This window comes from Coturnix japonica, chromosome 3 (genome assembly GCF_054131305.1).
Source record: "Coturnix japonica strain WE chromosome 3, WE-NBRP24, whole genome shotgun sequence".
Taxonomy (NCBI): Eukaryota; Metazoa; Chordata; class Aves; order Galliformes; family Phasianidae; genus Coturnix; species Coturnix japonica.
The window spans coordinates 38535507-38552877 of NC_140665.1; the positions used below are offsets into that span (position 1 = coordinate 38535507).

The 17371-nt window shown below is 43.8% G+C and overlaps 1 protein-coding gene across 3 annotated transcripts in view; it reads right to left on the bottom strand.

Annotated features, from left to right (window-relative positions):
* DISC1 (DISC1 scaffold protein) overlaps positions 1–13003 on the bottom strand; it is a 179976-nt gene extending 166973 nt beyond the window's left edge. For all 3 annotated transcript variants that reach the window (XR_001554046.2, XR_014943918.1, XM_085541314.1), the window contains exon 1: positions 12821–13003. Coding sequence is in view for 1 of the 3 variants with exons in the window: in XM_085541314.1 (XP_085397440.1) it covers positions 12821–12896 (76 nt within the window). In the remaining 2 variants the exon portion in view is untranslated. The remainder of the gene's footprint in view (positions 1–12820) is intronic.
* Positions 13004–17371: the final 4368 nt, after the last annotated feature.

A 17371-nucleotide genomic window follows, 5' to 3' on the forward strand; every position in this document is an offset into this window, starting at 1 on the left:
TGAATATAACAACTCATCCTAAGCCATCTGAGGAAATTGCAACACTACTCTCCAGAGTAATGATCTGACTAGTTGATACCAGCTCTAATATGCCTATCAGGTTTCTCCTCTCCTCTTAAAAGTGTTTCAAATCTGGTTTTGCCTTGTTAACTCCAAGGAAAAATACAAGATTTATTAAGAAGTATGCTCTTGAATATCACAACACTTCCAATGTTAGTAACAAACACTTATTTAGTCATAGAAGCATAAGAAACACCTCTTTCCTTAATCACATATCACAGTTGTGTTTTATGTTGCTGACACTTTAAAATGCAAGCACACGTCTGCATCCATCACTATTCAGCAGTGCATTGACTATGCATACAAGCAGGTTTTTCCTTCATGCAAGTACCTCATCTATGCACCTAGAAATGAAAAGAGCAGAAATACGCATTTCTGACCCTTTTAAATTTAAAAAGGCAATAACTGCCCAGTCTGTGAAAGTATGCAGTTGCACTACGAAGGTCTATTTGATAACTAATCAACACCCTATGACTGGCCATCCAATGCTTGACTATTAGAGAAAATTGCATTCTTCCAAGTTAAATGTAAATTGCCCCTTGTAACCTCACTACTGCAGCCCTACAAGGAAACTCATTTTGTTGGTCAGTAGAACAAGTGGCTGAATACACGAAGGAGCAACTAGGTGACTCCTTGCTACCACAGCAAAGCAGGACCATTTACATAGCACAGTACCTCTGAAAAAAAAATTACATCTGTGCTTTTCTCTAAAGTGATGTTTCTGTTTTGTTTTTTCTTCTTTGTTTTCATGCAGTCAGCTACTGTTAAAAAGTCACAAGCAAAGAAAATAAATGCATCTCTTGTTGACAGCTGCAGCCCAGTCTCCAAACCTCCTTAAGCAGCTCACTCATGCTCCAACCCACCACCACAGACCCTCAGCTAGTTGGAACTGCTCAAGTCGCATACACAGCCACACAAGTTACTTGCTAAGCCTTCAGTGCAACAATGTGTAGCAGCAGCTCATGCAAATGTCTTGACAGGAGAGAACGCTCTCGTTCTTTCAGTCAGGACCTGGAAACCTTTCAACATGACACAGAAATAAGGGAGCAGGGATTTTGTGTCAAGTCCATGAAAGAAATTTAAGTTTGCCTATGTGCTAAATTAATTTGTCAACAACGCTTCGTGGGTTTGCAGTCATATCCCATAGAATTATTTCACTAAACACGTATGTAATTATCGAATTGGTACACAGCAGTCCTTTTCAAGAATGGTCTATTTAACACACCACACTTCTCTTTCATCACTCTGTCTACTGAGTGATAGTGCAGATTCCCACTACTTCTGCTCAGTCAGATCAGCCACAGCAAGACTTTAATATAAAACGCATCAGGGTGAGGGAGAGGGAGAAGTGTGAGAGCACATTGACAGCAGTCAATTTCTAATTCAAGCACAGTTTGAGCACTCCAGCTTGGAGATTTGAATTTTTAATTTCACCAAGAGAAAGCGGGTTCCAAATTAAGCATCTGATGCGCAGCCAGTATGAAAGCAGAATTGAGTTTACTGAAATAGAAAGTAATTTGCTCTTAACAGCTCAGTAGTCATCGCATATAATGAAAATAAAACAACATGGCAGTTCCTATGTTGTCAAGGGTGAGGAGTCAGTATGCTTTTAACTTCACAATCTGATATCAAAGTCCTAGGACAAATGCTCCTCCCCTGCCTGCTGTAGGATGTTTGCCTCCCAGCCCCAGCCAGGCTGACAAAACCCAATGTCAGTGCCGTCTAGACAATAATAGAAGTGAAGTTTCAGACATCAGGATAGCTGAGCAACAACATCACACAGAACACACAGCACCCCCAGGATGCAGCCTGTGCACCAGATACTGCAGTCTGTATACAAAGTTGACTCTTGTAGTAATAGCAATGGATGGGACGCAGAACTCAGCTGCAGCATGTGAACACATAGCCACATTCCCTCACCTTGCTCCTCTCAGAATATAATCCCAGAACTCTGCACAGATATGTGCATTGCTTTCTGCTCCCATAAAACTTGCATAGTCAAGTACTTACTTTGCAACAGCAGCTGTGCAGACTGTGCTTTTGTGCACTGACAAGAAATAGCCACTCTGGGCAGTGAGATGAAGTTGAACTCACCAGGTACAGACTACAGCACTGCTCTCCTGCCCTCCACAGCTACATAGACAGCTGCAGTTAATGCAAGTTCCAGCTAAAGGCCAGCAGGTTATTCATCAATATTGTATTTCAGATGTTAGAAACCAGCAAAGGGTTAAGCACGGGTTCCGTGAGAGACCAGTGCTGGTAGGAGAGAAGGATACACGCAATATAGCTTCCAAGGACTTCCACAAGGATGCTGCTTGACCTTTACAACCATCACTTGAGACTGCAAGCAGACAAAATGGAAGCTGGGAGTTTTCTTTATTGGGTCTGAGTACACACAAATGAAGATCTTGGCTATATCCTTTTCACCACCACGCTTCTCCTCTACTCTAGAGGAAAGCTGGGGTTGTGTTAAGAATGAGCCATGGAAGAAGTACATTAACACTGTTGGATCTGCAGCAGAATACCAAGTATAGGCATATAACACACAGCTGAGAAATCACAGCTTCTTCCAAGTAGGGTGAGACAGGAGACACTCTGCCTTAGATCAGGTATCTCAAAAAAAAAAGTCATGAAAGAATATAGTTTCTCTGTATAAAGAAAATCCACTGAGTTGCAGGAAAAATGACACCTTCCCTCCCACTCTGACAACATACAACTGATTTATGTTGCTATTCCTGTGATAACAACAGCAGTTCACACTTAAGAAGAAAACTGTAACAAAGAAAAAGAGGATGAGAGTAATACACCACCAAAAAGCCACACTGAAGCTATGAAAAGCAGTCAAAGCTCTGTACAGAGACAAGTCTGATGTTCAGACAGTGTTACAGCTGTTATCAAGACCCACTTTCATCTAAACAAACATGCCCCAACACCCATTTCTTAGCTTTAAGCCTGCATTTCCCAGACAAGGAGAGCAATGTCTCCTTGGTGGTACCAAAACACTATGCAACAAAGCCACAAACCAAGTCCAAGCGTTTACACCATTCCTGTAAAAAGAGGGATATATCTTAGCAGATGGGGCAACGCTATGGCACTTGACCTTGAGTTCAGAAGAAAAGGCACAAGGATACAGGCACATCAAAAAGGCACCCAGCAGCCTTGGACAGCGAGCAGCCCATACTTCCTCAGACAAGAGCCCTGGCCCTACAGACTAAACTTAATAGAGCAAACTCATCACCTGAGATTCCTATTACAACACTGGAACACTACCTGGCAGAGGACTTCTTCAGTAACAACACTTACATTCTGTATGACTGCTTGCTCAGGAAAGTCACCTCTAATCAGGAGCTGAGAGCCACCGCACCTATGTCACATCGTGTCTGGAAAACAAGGCTTCTCAACAGACCTGAAATCCTGCCCTCACACATATTCCAAAGTCAGAACTGCTGGAAGCAAATGAGGATTAGTGCATACAGTCAGGTGGCAGTCAGCCAGACCCCCTGCTGAGGGGAGATATGATCAACACTGACAGCTCTGCTTTGATTCTTTCACTTGTGCCTTCACCCGACTCTGCCAATACCAACACTATCTACAGTTTTTCCACTGCTCCCACCAAATCCAGCCTCCCTTTCCACCATCTTCCATTGCATTTCTCATCTTAATCCCCAGTTAGTTCTCACAGATCTGCTTACTCCTGTTTGTCCAGGAAAGACATTTGAACCAGAAACTTTCCCAAATCTGGATCTAACCTAACACTGCACAGGTCACACTTATGTACTATACAGTCCAGGCTGATGGCCCTTCACAAAACTCCCAGACAGTGTTCACAGCCACACAGATTCCCCTGCACCATTGCTCCACACCACCTCTAAGGTCCTTTTCAGTTTCTCCCCACTGCACAATCTCCATATGCACAAGCCCCCTATCAGGGCAGTCGTTACAACAAGAAACAAGCAAATTACCTCAAAAAATCCCCCCACATACAACATTCCTGAACTCTCAGCCCCTCCATACACCATCCCTTCCCAAGTGAAGAGCCCTCCTACTTCAATCACCCCATTAACACAGCTAATAAGTTTCCAGGCTTCTCCAAGCCTATTTAAAAGCAGTCCCATCCCACATCAGCTGTGCCCACTGATTTCATTGTTTGCCCCCAGGTGTGCAGCATTTTGGCTGCAAGGACTCAGCAAGTCCAAAAGGCTCCTGTTAGCTCTTTCACATAAACTCAGTTCCACTTTAAGGCTACAATAGTTCCATTCATACCATTGGAGTTCATCTCTATGAAAACACTATTTTAAGAGCTTCTTTCTCAAGACGGTAAATCACTGCTATTCACATCTAGGAAATCAAGACAATTACTTGCCACAATTTACTCTGACATTCTCCCTGGGCAAACATACATTAGCCAATAATACAGGTTGTATATATTAATATTCAACAAAACCATAGATTTTTGCCAGAGGTTTAATAAAAAAAAAAAAGCCCACTTTCTGTCACAAGTTATTTGTAACCCCTTCCCTAAGCATTCCTACCTAAGTATGAAGCTACAGGCTATGCCACCTTTCATTGAACCCTACCTGTCTGCTCTTGTTACCCAGGAAAGTTAAAGAACAGTACTTCTCTTCAAAGAAACCGTGGCCTTTCATGAGATGGTTTGCAGATGTTTCCTGGGCACTAAGGGCACTGTGTGGTACTGACATGAAACAAAATCTTAAGTAAAAGACTGTAAGTTAAAAAGAGGAAAACACAACACTCAGACTGACCCTTGGAAAATAGCCTCTACATAAAGGAAGCTTGGTTTGAGCAAGCTAATGAAACAATCTTTCACATCAATATATTCTCAGTTCGACTTAGCATTTTAAGGGAGGTAAAAAGTGCTGATTGTAACATATGGTGCTAAACGCACACACCTGAAAAGATCATCTTGAGTATCAAAATGCTTAGCCAACAAAAAAGAACCAACAACTTTGAGTGCCATTCAAATCATCTTCCAGAGTTACCATAGGTCATGCACACAACTATTTCGAATACTTTCTCTTAAATCTATTGCATGCTTTAAAAAACATGAATTCAGAATCTAGGATTGTCAGGGTCCCCCACAGAGTAACCGGCAGTGGCCCTTCCCACCCGGTGGGCAGAGTACTTTTGTTACACAGCACTTTTGCACACAGTGCCCTTGTTATAAGAAAGCAGCAGACAGCGCTGCTGCAGCTCCCTTACAAGAGAAGTTTGGCATTTCTAGAGACACTTGATCCCCCCCCCAGTCCTGAGGTACAGCAGTAATCTGATGCACTGGTTTGTGGTTAAAACAGACTACAAGCAAGCCACGCCACAAGAGCTAATGACTTACACAGGATTCCTAAAAGAGCAGCAGGAAAAAAAAGTCATTATAAAAATACACATAAGGCTTTGCACCTTTAGAATTCCTTTCTCTATTGAAAGACTGTGAAAAACAACATTTAGAAGGAATCTTAATATTCTCAAAACTCAAACACTGGAACCATAGATCTCCCCAAGGCAGATCCTGCCAATTATGTTATTTTAAGTGGGAGTTTCTTTCCAAATGGAAAGAAATACAAGCATCCTATTTAAATAACTCCTCAGCTTACCTATAATACAATTTGAGCTCACCTACATTTTCATGCTCTGAACACAACAGGTTTGTACTAATCCACAGAGCTGATACTGGATATTTAGCTATAGAATACCCATGTCAAGTCAGTCCAGAGGGAGAGTTTATTAAAAGAATAGGTTCACTGACTGGCTCCTATAACTCCCAAGTGAAACACTGCCACCTTTAAGCCGGAAGCCTTTTAAATCCTCTACTGACTAGAGAAGGGACAACTCAAAGGATTTTGAAGTGACTTGCAAAAGCTCTGCAACCTAAAATCATCCTCTCCCTCCAGCCCTCAGAGAGCAGGAACATGAGTAAGTGAGCTGCAAGAGCAGCCTACAAAAACAGAGGTGACAACAAGGCTGTGAGAGATACTGAGAAGATACATGGATTTTCATTTCTGTGCAATAAAAGTGTCATAGCATGTTACTGAACAAAAACATATGAAAGGTCTTAAATTTATATTACCTTAAAGTCTGAGTCATAAGCAAGGACTTCAGTAACAGAAAAAATGAAGACAGAGCTACGGAGATCTTTAAGGTTAGAATGCCCTCTTTGGGTATAAGGATATACTTGCAGCAGTTTTCATCAAATACAGTTGCTGTTTCAGGCCAGAGGAGGAAAGCAAATAAAAGAATGCCAAGTGTTCTACTCTAAAACTTTTAATTGGATTGTAAGTGAAGTCTGATTCCATTTTCTAGCAATAATGTTCTCAAGATGCTATGTACATACAGTGAGGTTAAAACCAATCCAGCATGTTGAGGGAAGGCAAGAAACAGAGAAAAATGGAAAGAAGGGAGCTTCACACTGGATATGAAGTAAAACTGCTTCACCTTGAAAGAAGAAAAGCAATGGAGAAAGTGACCACACTGGGTTGTGCAGCCCTTGGAGCTATGCATGGCCCAGAAGAATGGAGCTCAGAGCAACCTGCTCCAGCCTCAGCCAGCTCTGCTATGTACATGACCAGAGACCTGTTAGCCCACCAAATCAAGCTCTCCCACAGTATATAACCAAGCTTTAAATACATGCACTGGAATATGGTATATGTTCTCTACACACAACAGAAGTTCAAGCATAAGATCCATGACGAGACATCCAACTCTGAAAGAAAGTAATTTAGCTGATCTAACTTCACAAAGGTATCACAAGGAAGCTAGTAAACAATAGCTTCAGCACATCCTGGAAGATGGAAACAGCTGGCTTTCCATCAACAAAATTAAGATTAAAGTTCAACACTTGAATAAGCATGTTCTCAGAAAGTATTCAGCACACACACAGATCATCAGGCTGCAATGACAGTTAGTGCTGCAAGCAAGACAGGCATAATAAGGCATAGTAACATAAAAAGTCCTACTGTTCCAAAGCAGCAGACCTTTCATAGTTAGCTGGTGATTAAATGATATTCACAAGCATCACTTAAATGTCACTTTAATCTATTACAGTTATTTCACAAAGCATTTATTTCCAGGGCTTCTTTATTGGCTGTACAAACATTGGAAAGCTTTTCACTCAAGGCATTATTCAGCTTGCTATAATGAAAATTATTCTGATACCTTTTCCTAGGCTGCTTTTCAACTGGAGGACAAGAGGGGACCATCCACTAGAGGCACCTCTCCCATAAGTACACAGAACATTTATGCTGGCTTTTCAGTATTAAAAACACAGCTACTGTACGTTTGCTATGGCCGCAGACAGAGCACACAGTTTCACTAAGGCCTGGCAATACAGAAAGCAGCCACATGTAAAGAGTGTGTGCAGACCCATTTGAGAAGCCCAAGCTCTCACCCAGGACTCAGCTGTGCATCTTCATCACTAGTCAGAACAAAAGTTATCTTTAAGTGATAAATCAATTCAAAAAGTGAATGGCATCAATATACACAGCCTATAGAACTCAGCAATGATGAAAAAAAAACATGTTACCATTCATTCCACAAGAGATAAACAAAAGGAACTGACAAGAACAGGGCACACCAACACAATTCACAATGAGTGATGTGAAGTTCTATATATTGTCTTTTCCGGAATGGTAACACTGGTTATAAACCCACATTCCTACTAACACACAAGAAAAAGCAATAACAATTCTGAGGAAGTAAGCATCTTATGAATTATGTACTCAGGACACACAAAGAACAGCTCTCAGCTGATATGAAATGGTTTTTCACTTGGTCTCAGAGCAGACAATCTCATGGAAAATTCTGCTATTGACAGAACTGGCAACACAATCAGGAAAATCCCGTGCTGCCTGCTATGAACAGATATATGCAACTACAAGTGCTCACCACATACAAAGTGAGAAGTGAGAGCAAGCCTTTGCTTACCTTGCAGCAACCCGACACCATCTGACAAAGATGATTTTTCTCCTCCTGTCCTCATTTGCTCAGGAAGTTGGCAAGCAGCTTTTCCCACTGCTCATTAGCAGAGCAGCTCTTCTCCCAGCCAAGTCTATACACGACTCAGGCAGACCACAAACATGTGAATACTACAACAGCAGTCTCAGCACAACCGCGTTCAGATTTCCCAGGGAAAGGAAATGCAATACGTGCTGATTATTAACAAGTTTGACATGAAGGAGCAAAGCCACACTGAGGAACAGCTGTGCTGGTGGCTGCACTCCATGCAACAGCAGCTAGTTTTCTCACAGTTTCAACAAGGGGTTTCTCAGGATTTTCATTGCTCTAAGCAAACAGAAACTCACTGTTCTCCTAAGCAGGGGATCTGGCAGGACAGCAGTGTAAAACAGCACCAAACTGAGCAGCTCCCTGTCCCACTGTCCTATGGTTGGCATACCTATCACTTTCATGAGAGGAACAGGGCTCACGGAGTCACAGCTCAGCTCCGCAGATCACAGCTCAAAGCATCAGTGCAGACACAGAAAGCAATGCACTGCTCTACAAACAGGAAGAGCCAACCCCCAGTTCTGAAGCAGCTGTTCAGCCCACTACTCCACATCCCTTGGGTCCTACATACACTCTGCAACAGGAAGCAGCTCAGCCTAGCGACCAGGCCTTCCCTTCCCAGGCTCTCTGGAGACCTTACAGTCTTCCAAAACTAAAACAAAAGACTCTAAGAATGCTCAAAACGCTTTTCAGACCCAAAGGCATGACTAACAATAAATCCAGAAGTGGGGCCAGCTAAATGAGCTGAGCTAGGGACTACCCTGCTCACCCCATCAATCACTGAAGTCATGAAGCCACTGTCAAACTTCATTATACACAGGCACATTGAAAACATCCCTACCATTTGACTCTACTTCTCCATTAATATTGCTACACAGAATTTAGCAATGTTCTGAAAAGCTACACCAATGCCACACACCTCATCTTGTACTAATACAGAGACCTGCCAAACAACTCAGGATATCTAATTATTCCAATTCCCATTTCCTGTTTTGTCCATGGATACCAACCCTTCCATTCTTACTCAGTTTTACAATACTCACCATCAACCTCTTGACTCCTCACTCCGTAGGTTGCCTTAGAGTTGCTCCACTAAGAGATTTTCCTCCATAATGGTTTCCTGCCCTGATGACCCTAACAAAGAAACCTCTCAGCCAGAGCCCGCTAAATCCCATTCCTCTGCCATTGCACATAGCAGGGAAAGGTGGAAGAGAATTTCACATACATGACATTTATTCTATTCTTAGGTTGAAGCAGCCACTTCTCCCATGTAGTTCTTTTACAAGATTTTATCATCTTCTCATATACACACACCTTGTTTAGCAAGTTGCTGTTTCATCTGCACAACTTTTGACTTGTGTACTGTTTGATACCATCTATAAATGCAGGTAACATATCCTTGAAATGAAGGGAGATAAGTAATTTCAAGAAAACACATTTTCCATCCCTAATCCTGATCGCATAACTGCTTATGTAGTAAATATTTGCTTTTTTAATGTAAAATCCAAATGTTTTTGCAGTTGGTGCTGCTACAAATAAGCACACAGAGAAGGCAAAAAAAGAGCCAAGTAACCAAATAAACTACTTTGACATCACAGGTAAATAAATTTATATGTAAGACAGCAAGAAAGGTAGGAAAGGGAGGGGGGAGTGGGAAAGAATAGAAAATGCCACCAATTAGATTCATTAGACAACAGGATTCCTATTAGCAATATATCATATTGAGATAAGAGATGAATGTGCTGGGAGGAAGCGGAGCTGTTGGGTGAAAGAGGATCTGAGATAAAGACTGCAGTATCGTACAGCACGCAGATGTGGCACACCACACAAAGGGGAGACAGGATCCAAATTCTGTGTGCCCCAAAAGAATCATGCTGAACAAAGGAACTGTACTTCAGGCAAAGCACATGATCTCACCGCTCTGTCTGTAGACTTCAGATTAGTCATTAAGCCACCCTACATTTGCAGCATCAATAAACAGGAAAATAACTCCACACTGGTAGCTGCTTCAGTTTTCATATGGCACACTCACATTGAGCAAACGAAGAATGTCAGCAGTTAATTTCAGCTCCTGTTACATAGCATCCGAGACTGGGAGACTTGGTAAAGAAACATCTCTCCCTGACAGCACTTTTCAGGTGAGCAATTAACACAACCTGTGCCTATATGACAAAACAGAGCACAAAGTGCACTGTTAAATGTTACACTGAATTAAGTAAGCACCTCCAAACAAGGATACTACAGAACTTCACACAGGCACAGCAGCCTTTGTTCAGTACCAGAGAGCCAAGTTTTTCCTGTGTGACTGCTGATTTACAAAGGACACATTCATCCCTCACACATAAGGGTTTTGCAGCAGTTTGCCTTCGAGAACACTGAGTAGTATTACAGCATACCCCAGGCTCAATCCTAATCCAGGTGACACAGCAAGAAAGGGCTGCTCTCTGCAAAGAGCTAAGGATGAACTTGGAAATCTCTATGGCAACACCACAGGTTCCTCCCTGTTTACCTTTGGGCCTGGTACTCCAAAGGAAGCAAGGAAAGCTGTTGTCACAGGAGTTGTTAATATGTACAACATCCAAAAGCAGGAAAGGCTGCAGACTGCCCGCCACTCAATTGGGATGAACATTTGCTCAAGAAAACCAAATGCCAAAATGAAAAGAAAAATCCTAACCCCAGTGAGCACTCAGGGTGCACCACACACTCCAGTAGATTCCAACTGGGAGGTCAGGTGGCTCGAGAGCTGCAGGAGGCCTGAGCTACGGTGAGCAAAAAGAAAAACCTACCCGAGTGTGCCTAATTTGTGAACAAAGTCAGAATTAACCTTCAGGGTGCTCTGCTTTTGTGAGTACAAAACATTGTTTGCGGTGCTTTTCCGTCCTTCTGTTCATTACAATTAATTCATACTGGTGTTAATAAATCCTCTTTTCTTGCACGACTCCACTACAATTCCAGAGGCAGCGTCTTAGGCCCAAACTTTCTGACTTCATTTTGCTGAAGGGAACAAAGGCTGATTTATGTGAAGTTAAAGAGGGAAGAAGCCAGTGGCAATACAGTACTTGTCTATGACCACACTTCAGAGTGTTGTGCTGCTGTGTAACTCAGTAGTACAGTGTATGCCAGTAGGTTATTTTCACTGGCCAATCTAAAGGAACTACACAAAAAATGAGTAAGTTTAACAGCAACACAAAGCAAGAAAAAACACACAGAGATGGACACCGACTTAATATCAAATGCACAGAACATCTGTGGGTTCCTTTACATCCACCAGTCCCACTTTTTAGAGGATCACAGACCTCTAAGCTCAGCTAGTTGTCTTTTTAAATCACGTATTTAAACACCTTTCTTCTTAGTTTCAAAACTGCCTAAAAATCCTATTGATAGGAAATGATGACTGGAACTCTGGCTGTAACACCACCATCAGTCTCTTCCCAAAAGAAACCACAGCTTTGATTTCAGCAATAATATGGGGGAACACTGATATGAAATAACTACCTAGACTTGGAAATTACACAACACAAAAGTGAATAAAGAGGAATTTTTCTTCCATTTTCACAAGTTACTGAAAGGCCAATTGCAAATTAGCAAGTAAACGGACAAATATAAAGAAACAAGAACAGAGATAATGCATCTCAAGGTAGTTTATGCATCTCTTTCAAAACCCTATTTTCAATTGCCAGCAGTGCTTGCCAGTATATGCTCACTAATATGCATAGAAAAGCTTTTATTATAAAGGCACTTCACTAAAGAGCTCTTAAAGCACTGTTCAGAAGCACAGCAAAAAGTTACTCAAACACATGTACACACAGATTAGCACGGATTACCCAACATCAATGAGCTGCTCTCCATTGAGATGTTGGCAAGGACAACTCAAGTGTTTGCAGGAAGTTTTGCTTTGCAGTACTGTGTATCCAAAAAAGCCAGAAAGTCAGCTGATGTGCCTGATGCATTCTGTGCCTTCCCTTCTGAATCCCTTTGAGAAGGTCGAGCTATTTTCTGGTGTTACCCACAGCTCCAGCCCCTCACCAGCACTACTGTCAGAAATGACTCCTGCTCAGGCTGACAGCTGAGCGATAGAGGGGAGAGCAGCTCACCTGCTCTGCCAGCCACACCATTCAGTGCTCATTTATGCAAGGACTGACACACAAACGTGGCTTTTTCTCCACGAATATGGCAGCTTCCTTTTTAAACCAAGTTCGGAGATACCAGACTGCTGACTTCTATGAGCATGTCTACTTCCCTCACAGCAGTTGGTTATGTAGATGTATATACATATACACACTCACTTATATATGTTTGTGTATATACATACAAACCTACAAATCACACACATTTATGTAGTAATATAATTGCTTCCACACTAACAGAGGTGGAATTTTGGGGTTAAAACAAGGAGGAAGGAAAAAAAAAGTGTTATTTCAGAGTTATAACAAAGTTTCCTAGGCAACACCGTGCTAACCCTCGCCAAGACAAAAACTCCGGGGAGTGAAAACTAAGCAAGCAAAGCGGGTTTGAAACTAAGAAGCAGGCAACGAGTCTTTGTATCTAACCCCTCCGCCCGCACCGAGCGTTCCAAAGCCGCCCTACCCACCCGAAGCTCGGATCCCACTCCGGAGCCCCTCCTGCCTCGGGGAGAGCCGCTGCGGGACGGCCCGGGCACCGTTACAGCCCCGCTGCGCTCCCGGCTCCCGGCCCCCGGTCCCCCTGCCAGGCGCTGGGCCGCCCCTCAGCCCCCGGCCCCGCTCACCTGGGCCGGTCTCCTCCCTCCCGCTGCCGCGGCGCCGCCTGTCGGTGCCGTCCGAACGGGGCTGCGGCCGCCACATCCCGCCCCCCGGCGGGACGAAGCGGCTCCCCCCGGTCGCGTCGAGCGGGGCGGAAAGCGACGGCCCCGGCCACTCCCCCGGCGGCTCGGAGCCACGGGGCGCGGCCCGCACGACGGCACCCGCCGCCCCTCCTCCGGGCCGGCCTCCTGCGAGCCGCGGGCAGCCTCGAGCCTGCAGCGTACGGGCTTTGGACTAGCAGGGGGAGATGGAAGTTGGGACCCGAAGCCCCGACTGCAGATCGTTTCTGAATTCAGCAAGGCACGCACACAACGAGGAAACACGCTGCTCATTGTCTATCTGTAGTTTCAACTTGGCACCAGTGTCTGCACTGTGTGTGCTTCCATTACTTCTCATAGAGTCACAGAACAGCTTGGGTTGGAAGGAACCTTAAAGCCCATCCAGCCCCAACCTCTTGCCCCACATCAACTCATGCTGCCCAGGGTCCCATCCAACCTGGCCTCAGGTACCTCCAGGCAGACAGCTGTGCCAGGGCCTCACTGCCCTCCCAGCAAAAAAATTCCCCTGATATCTGATCTAAATCTTTTAATTAAAACCATTCCCCCTTGTCCTATCGCTATTACTTTTGCAAGTCTGTGATCCATTGAAGTCAAACCACAACTTCTTCACTAAGATCCTCCAGTCCAACCATCAGCCCACTCCCACCATGCCCACTAGATGACGTCCCTTGGTGCCACATTTCTTGAACACCTTCAAGGATGGTGACTCCACCACCTCCCTGGCAGCCTGTGCCAGTACCTCACTACTCCTTGGGAGAAGACATTTTTTCCTGTTATCCAACCTGAATCACTCCTTGGCTATCACCATATTCACTATATCAACCATTTTTCAGTGTTAATTTCATGTTAAGCATTTTTCAAGGTGCCCTCCATCCTAGACTTCAAAGGTGCCTTCTCAGTTATGCATAGTGCTACCATACATTAAAACATCACCTTGTGTGCTGAGAAGTTTCTATGACATTCAGAGACATTGCTACAGAAAAGCCTCGCTTTAGTTGACAGCTAAGAGCTTACTGATATTCTTGTGTTTCAGTCCATTTATTAAGAAATACAGGACGTGTTAAGAGAGATGTAACCTCATACTCCAGGCTCTGCCCTTCCTGACTTATGAGACAATATAGTAGACAGCTGTGCCTCACAAGCCAAAAATAGACACACATCCTCCTTTCTTCAAATGTGCAGTGCTGCTGCTGATTCAGATGATGTCAGCTTATATCAGTACTAGCTCCCATCACTCAGAGATCAATTTGTCATAAAAGAACAGCTGCACGTGTGCGAACAAAGGGCTCATCCAGCATATTCTGCCTTCAACTTGAGCACAAAGCAGTGCCCTCAAGAGCAGGAATGAGGCCAGTGCATACAACACTTCCTCTTTGGCCTCTCCCTCCCCCAACCAGTGCCAAACTATGGGGTTTTTTAGCTCAGTTCGGATAGTTGGTTAGCAGTTTGCTTGGGTCTCACTGCCTCCCTGCTGCTCATCCAACCTTCCTTTGAGCCCACTTCAGCACCCTCCATCGCAAACTCCCCTGAGGTCTCTAACAGCACACATTGCACCAGGTCCTGATGTTCAATTCTAGCCCAGCTACGGCTGGCTTCCTTTTACATCTGTCAGGTTTTTATGCTGGGAGGAACATACTTGTCTGTAGCTAACCCCACAGCTTTCATCTCAAGGGGCTGTTTGTATCATAGCTTTTCACCTTAAATGGGAAGCTGGTATTGATCATACTGGTAGGCAGCAATTCAGCTTATATACCATTTGTTGTTTGACTGCCCAGCCATATAGTTCTTTTAGTTCATCAGTTACTTCTACATTTCTTTGCAGTCAGCCCTGGTTCATACTGCAGCAGAAGACTCAGTACCATCAGCAGGCTTGCTTCAACCACTTTGTTGCTGAGCAGCAGGGGATCTAGAGAAGCTAAGCTGTCCAAAGCTATCAAAGGGCAGCAGTTTTATATGCTAATATTCCAAAGAATCATAGCATGATCCATCCTCAAACAGAAGACCCATTAAAATCAGTTTTCCTACTACTCTGAATCTACTCTAAAAGCTGAAGTTTAACCCAAACTTCAACAATTCCGCTCCATGTGGCTTATCTCATACGTACTCATATAATGCATGCATTTGAACAAAGAAATCAAATACCTACACCATAACAGATTACTTGCAGACTGTAATTCATTAGCTGGGCAGATAATCAGCAGTGTCTGTCAGAGCAGATGTGAACCTGCTTAAGAACGGATCTGCTTTCTGATAACCACCCTTATTCAAACACCAGGCTGTCAGAATGGGCCTGGAGGGATGGTTTGCAGGGAGGTTTCATAGAGGACTGAAATGTATTTGGAGAAAAAGGCACAGGAGGCAGACACGCTTCTGAAGCATGAATTAACACATGAGAACAGAATTTTGGTCTTTAATGCTTTGCAAGTTGCACCCTTCAAGGAAGGTCTGACGCAAGTGACCATATGAATTGCAGAGCTTACAAAAGAAACCTCCCACCTACAGTGTTGAGCCCTAATATCTTACAGATGATACTCAGGTGTTTAAATTGAGATGGATTCTATAAGAAATTGCTCAGAGCTTATTTATCAGTGTGTGCTGCACGGCTGTCTTCTATTTTAGATTAGATAGGAAGGAGTTAGAGTGTTTGGCTGCTTTGCCATTTCAAGTTACTAACTGGTATATGCAAAGCACAGCAACCAGGAAAAACAGCCCTACCTGTTCTCTTCCCACTCCCCCACAGTCATGCCTTTCTCTCCTTTCCCATGCTGCTGTCTGCTCTGGGCTGACAAGCACTTATACAGCACACTGGAAAGAGGTGTGAGTTTAAGCCTTTTACCTTTTTCACCAGAAGCCTTTCTCCATCTGAAGGTGGTTGTGTAGTAACTACAGCACTACTTGCTGCACCAGAAATCCTAGCAAATCCTAACAATCTCTCCTGTGTGCCCTTTCCTCCTCAAACCACCTTCTGAGCCTCCATGCCAGCTGAAAATTGCCCTCTCTGCTTTCCATTCCTTGTCTCAGCCTCTCTGATCCTCATCATCCACACACGGCTGCTTCTTTGTATGGTACTTTCACATCAGATTGATATCAGCATACAAGAATTCGCCTTTGCACCTGCTGCCATCATGAACAGATTTTCTGTAGCCCTCTCTGTCCCTCTGTCTCTGTTTCATCTCAGAGATCACCTACAAACTCTCCTTTTCCTCTCCTCACATTCACTTTTCTCTTTTTAGTCTTCACTCAAACATGGCTACACCTGAGAGCTTTTCTACCTCAGTGGTAGATAATATTCACCAGAACATGTCACTGCAGTCAAGCCAAGCTATTTGCAAATTCAAGGCAAATCAAGTGGGAAAAAAAGAAACAACAGCGTTTTACCTAGCATGAAAATGAGGAAGCCCAGAAATGTTACAGCCACGTATTTTGATCTTTCCAGTATCAAGATACCTTGTTTTATTTATTTATTTATTTTAAGTTGAGTAGATATTGAGGTACTCCATGTGAACCTGAGAGCATACAGCCACAGAAGTTCTCAAGCTATTCTTCTGCCTTGACCTGTCCTTCGGAGTTAAGAAGCCTGACACCTTTCAAAGGATGGGGATGCTGCATCTTACCATATGACCCAGGGCCGGGTAGGACAATGACCAGGGCCAGATAGTGGCTGGAAAACAGCAGCTCACAGCAGTGGCATGCCATGGCTGTGGGCTCCTTCTCCCAGCATTGCTGTGCTTTGCATAGGGCAGAACCTGCACAGTACCCTTCCATGGCCAGGTCTTGCCAGAGCCACATCTCTGAGCTGCTGCCTTCTCATCCAAACACTGCATCGCTCAGCCTGCCACCTCATCTTTCCCCAGCAACAGCATTTGCAGACAAAGCTGGCTCTTCCTTCCACACTTACTTCATTTTCACATCCCAAGCCAAAAGAACCAGTTTTAAACTCAACGGTGAGGCTCATCTCCAAACATGGTTTGCCTATCACAGCAATTAAGCAAGCCATTACAACAGGAAAGGAGCTACAACAAAGGTGTGATGATGGAAGAACCAGCACAATAAAGGAAAGGAAGAAGATTGCTCACCTATATCAGAAGATTCCAGGTTTGTAGGGGAAAGCTTCACCTAGAAGGAAACTCCAAACAGTAATCCTTCCCAATGGGAGTCAGCCCTGAAATGAGGTCTAAGACAGGTGCAGCCAGGCTCCACCCCTTCTGGACATACAGCTGAACTGCTTTCACCTGTGCTCCCAGGGCTGACTGGGTCCTTTCCCCAGGTGCTTAATCAGTGGTTCAGGCCATCATTTTCTGATTCTTTTCCAAAGACAGTGGTTCAGCTGCATAGGTTTTTGTATGTTTGTTTCTGGTGCCAGGACAGACTTCAAAACAAGAGTAAAGCTGATAGCTTGTTACCAGTCCGCTCAAAATATTTATAGGATTAAGAGTCATATATCAATGATAACTTAGA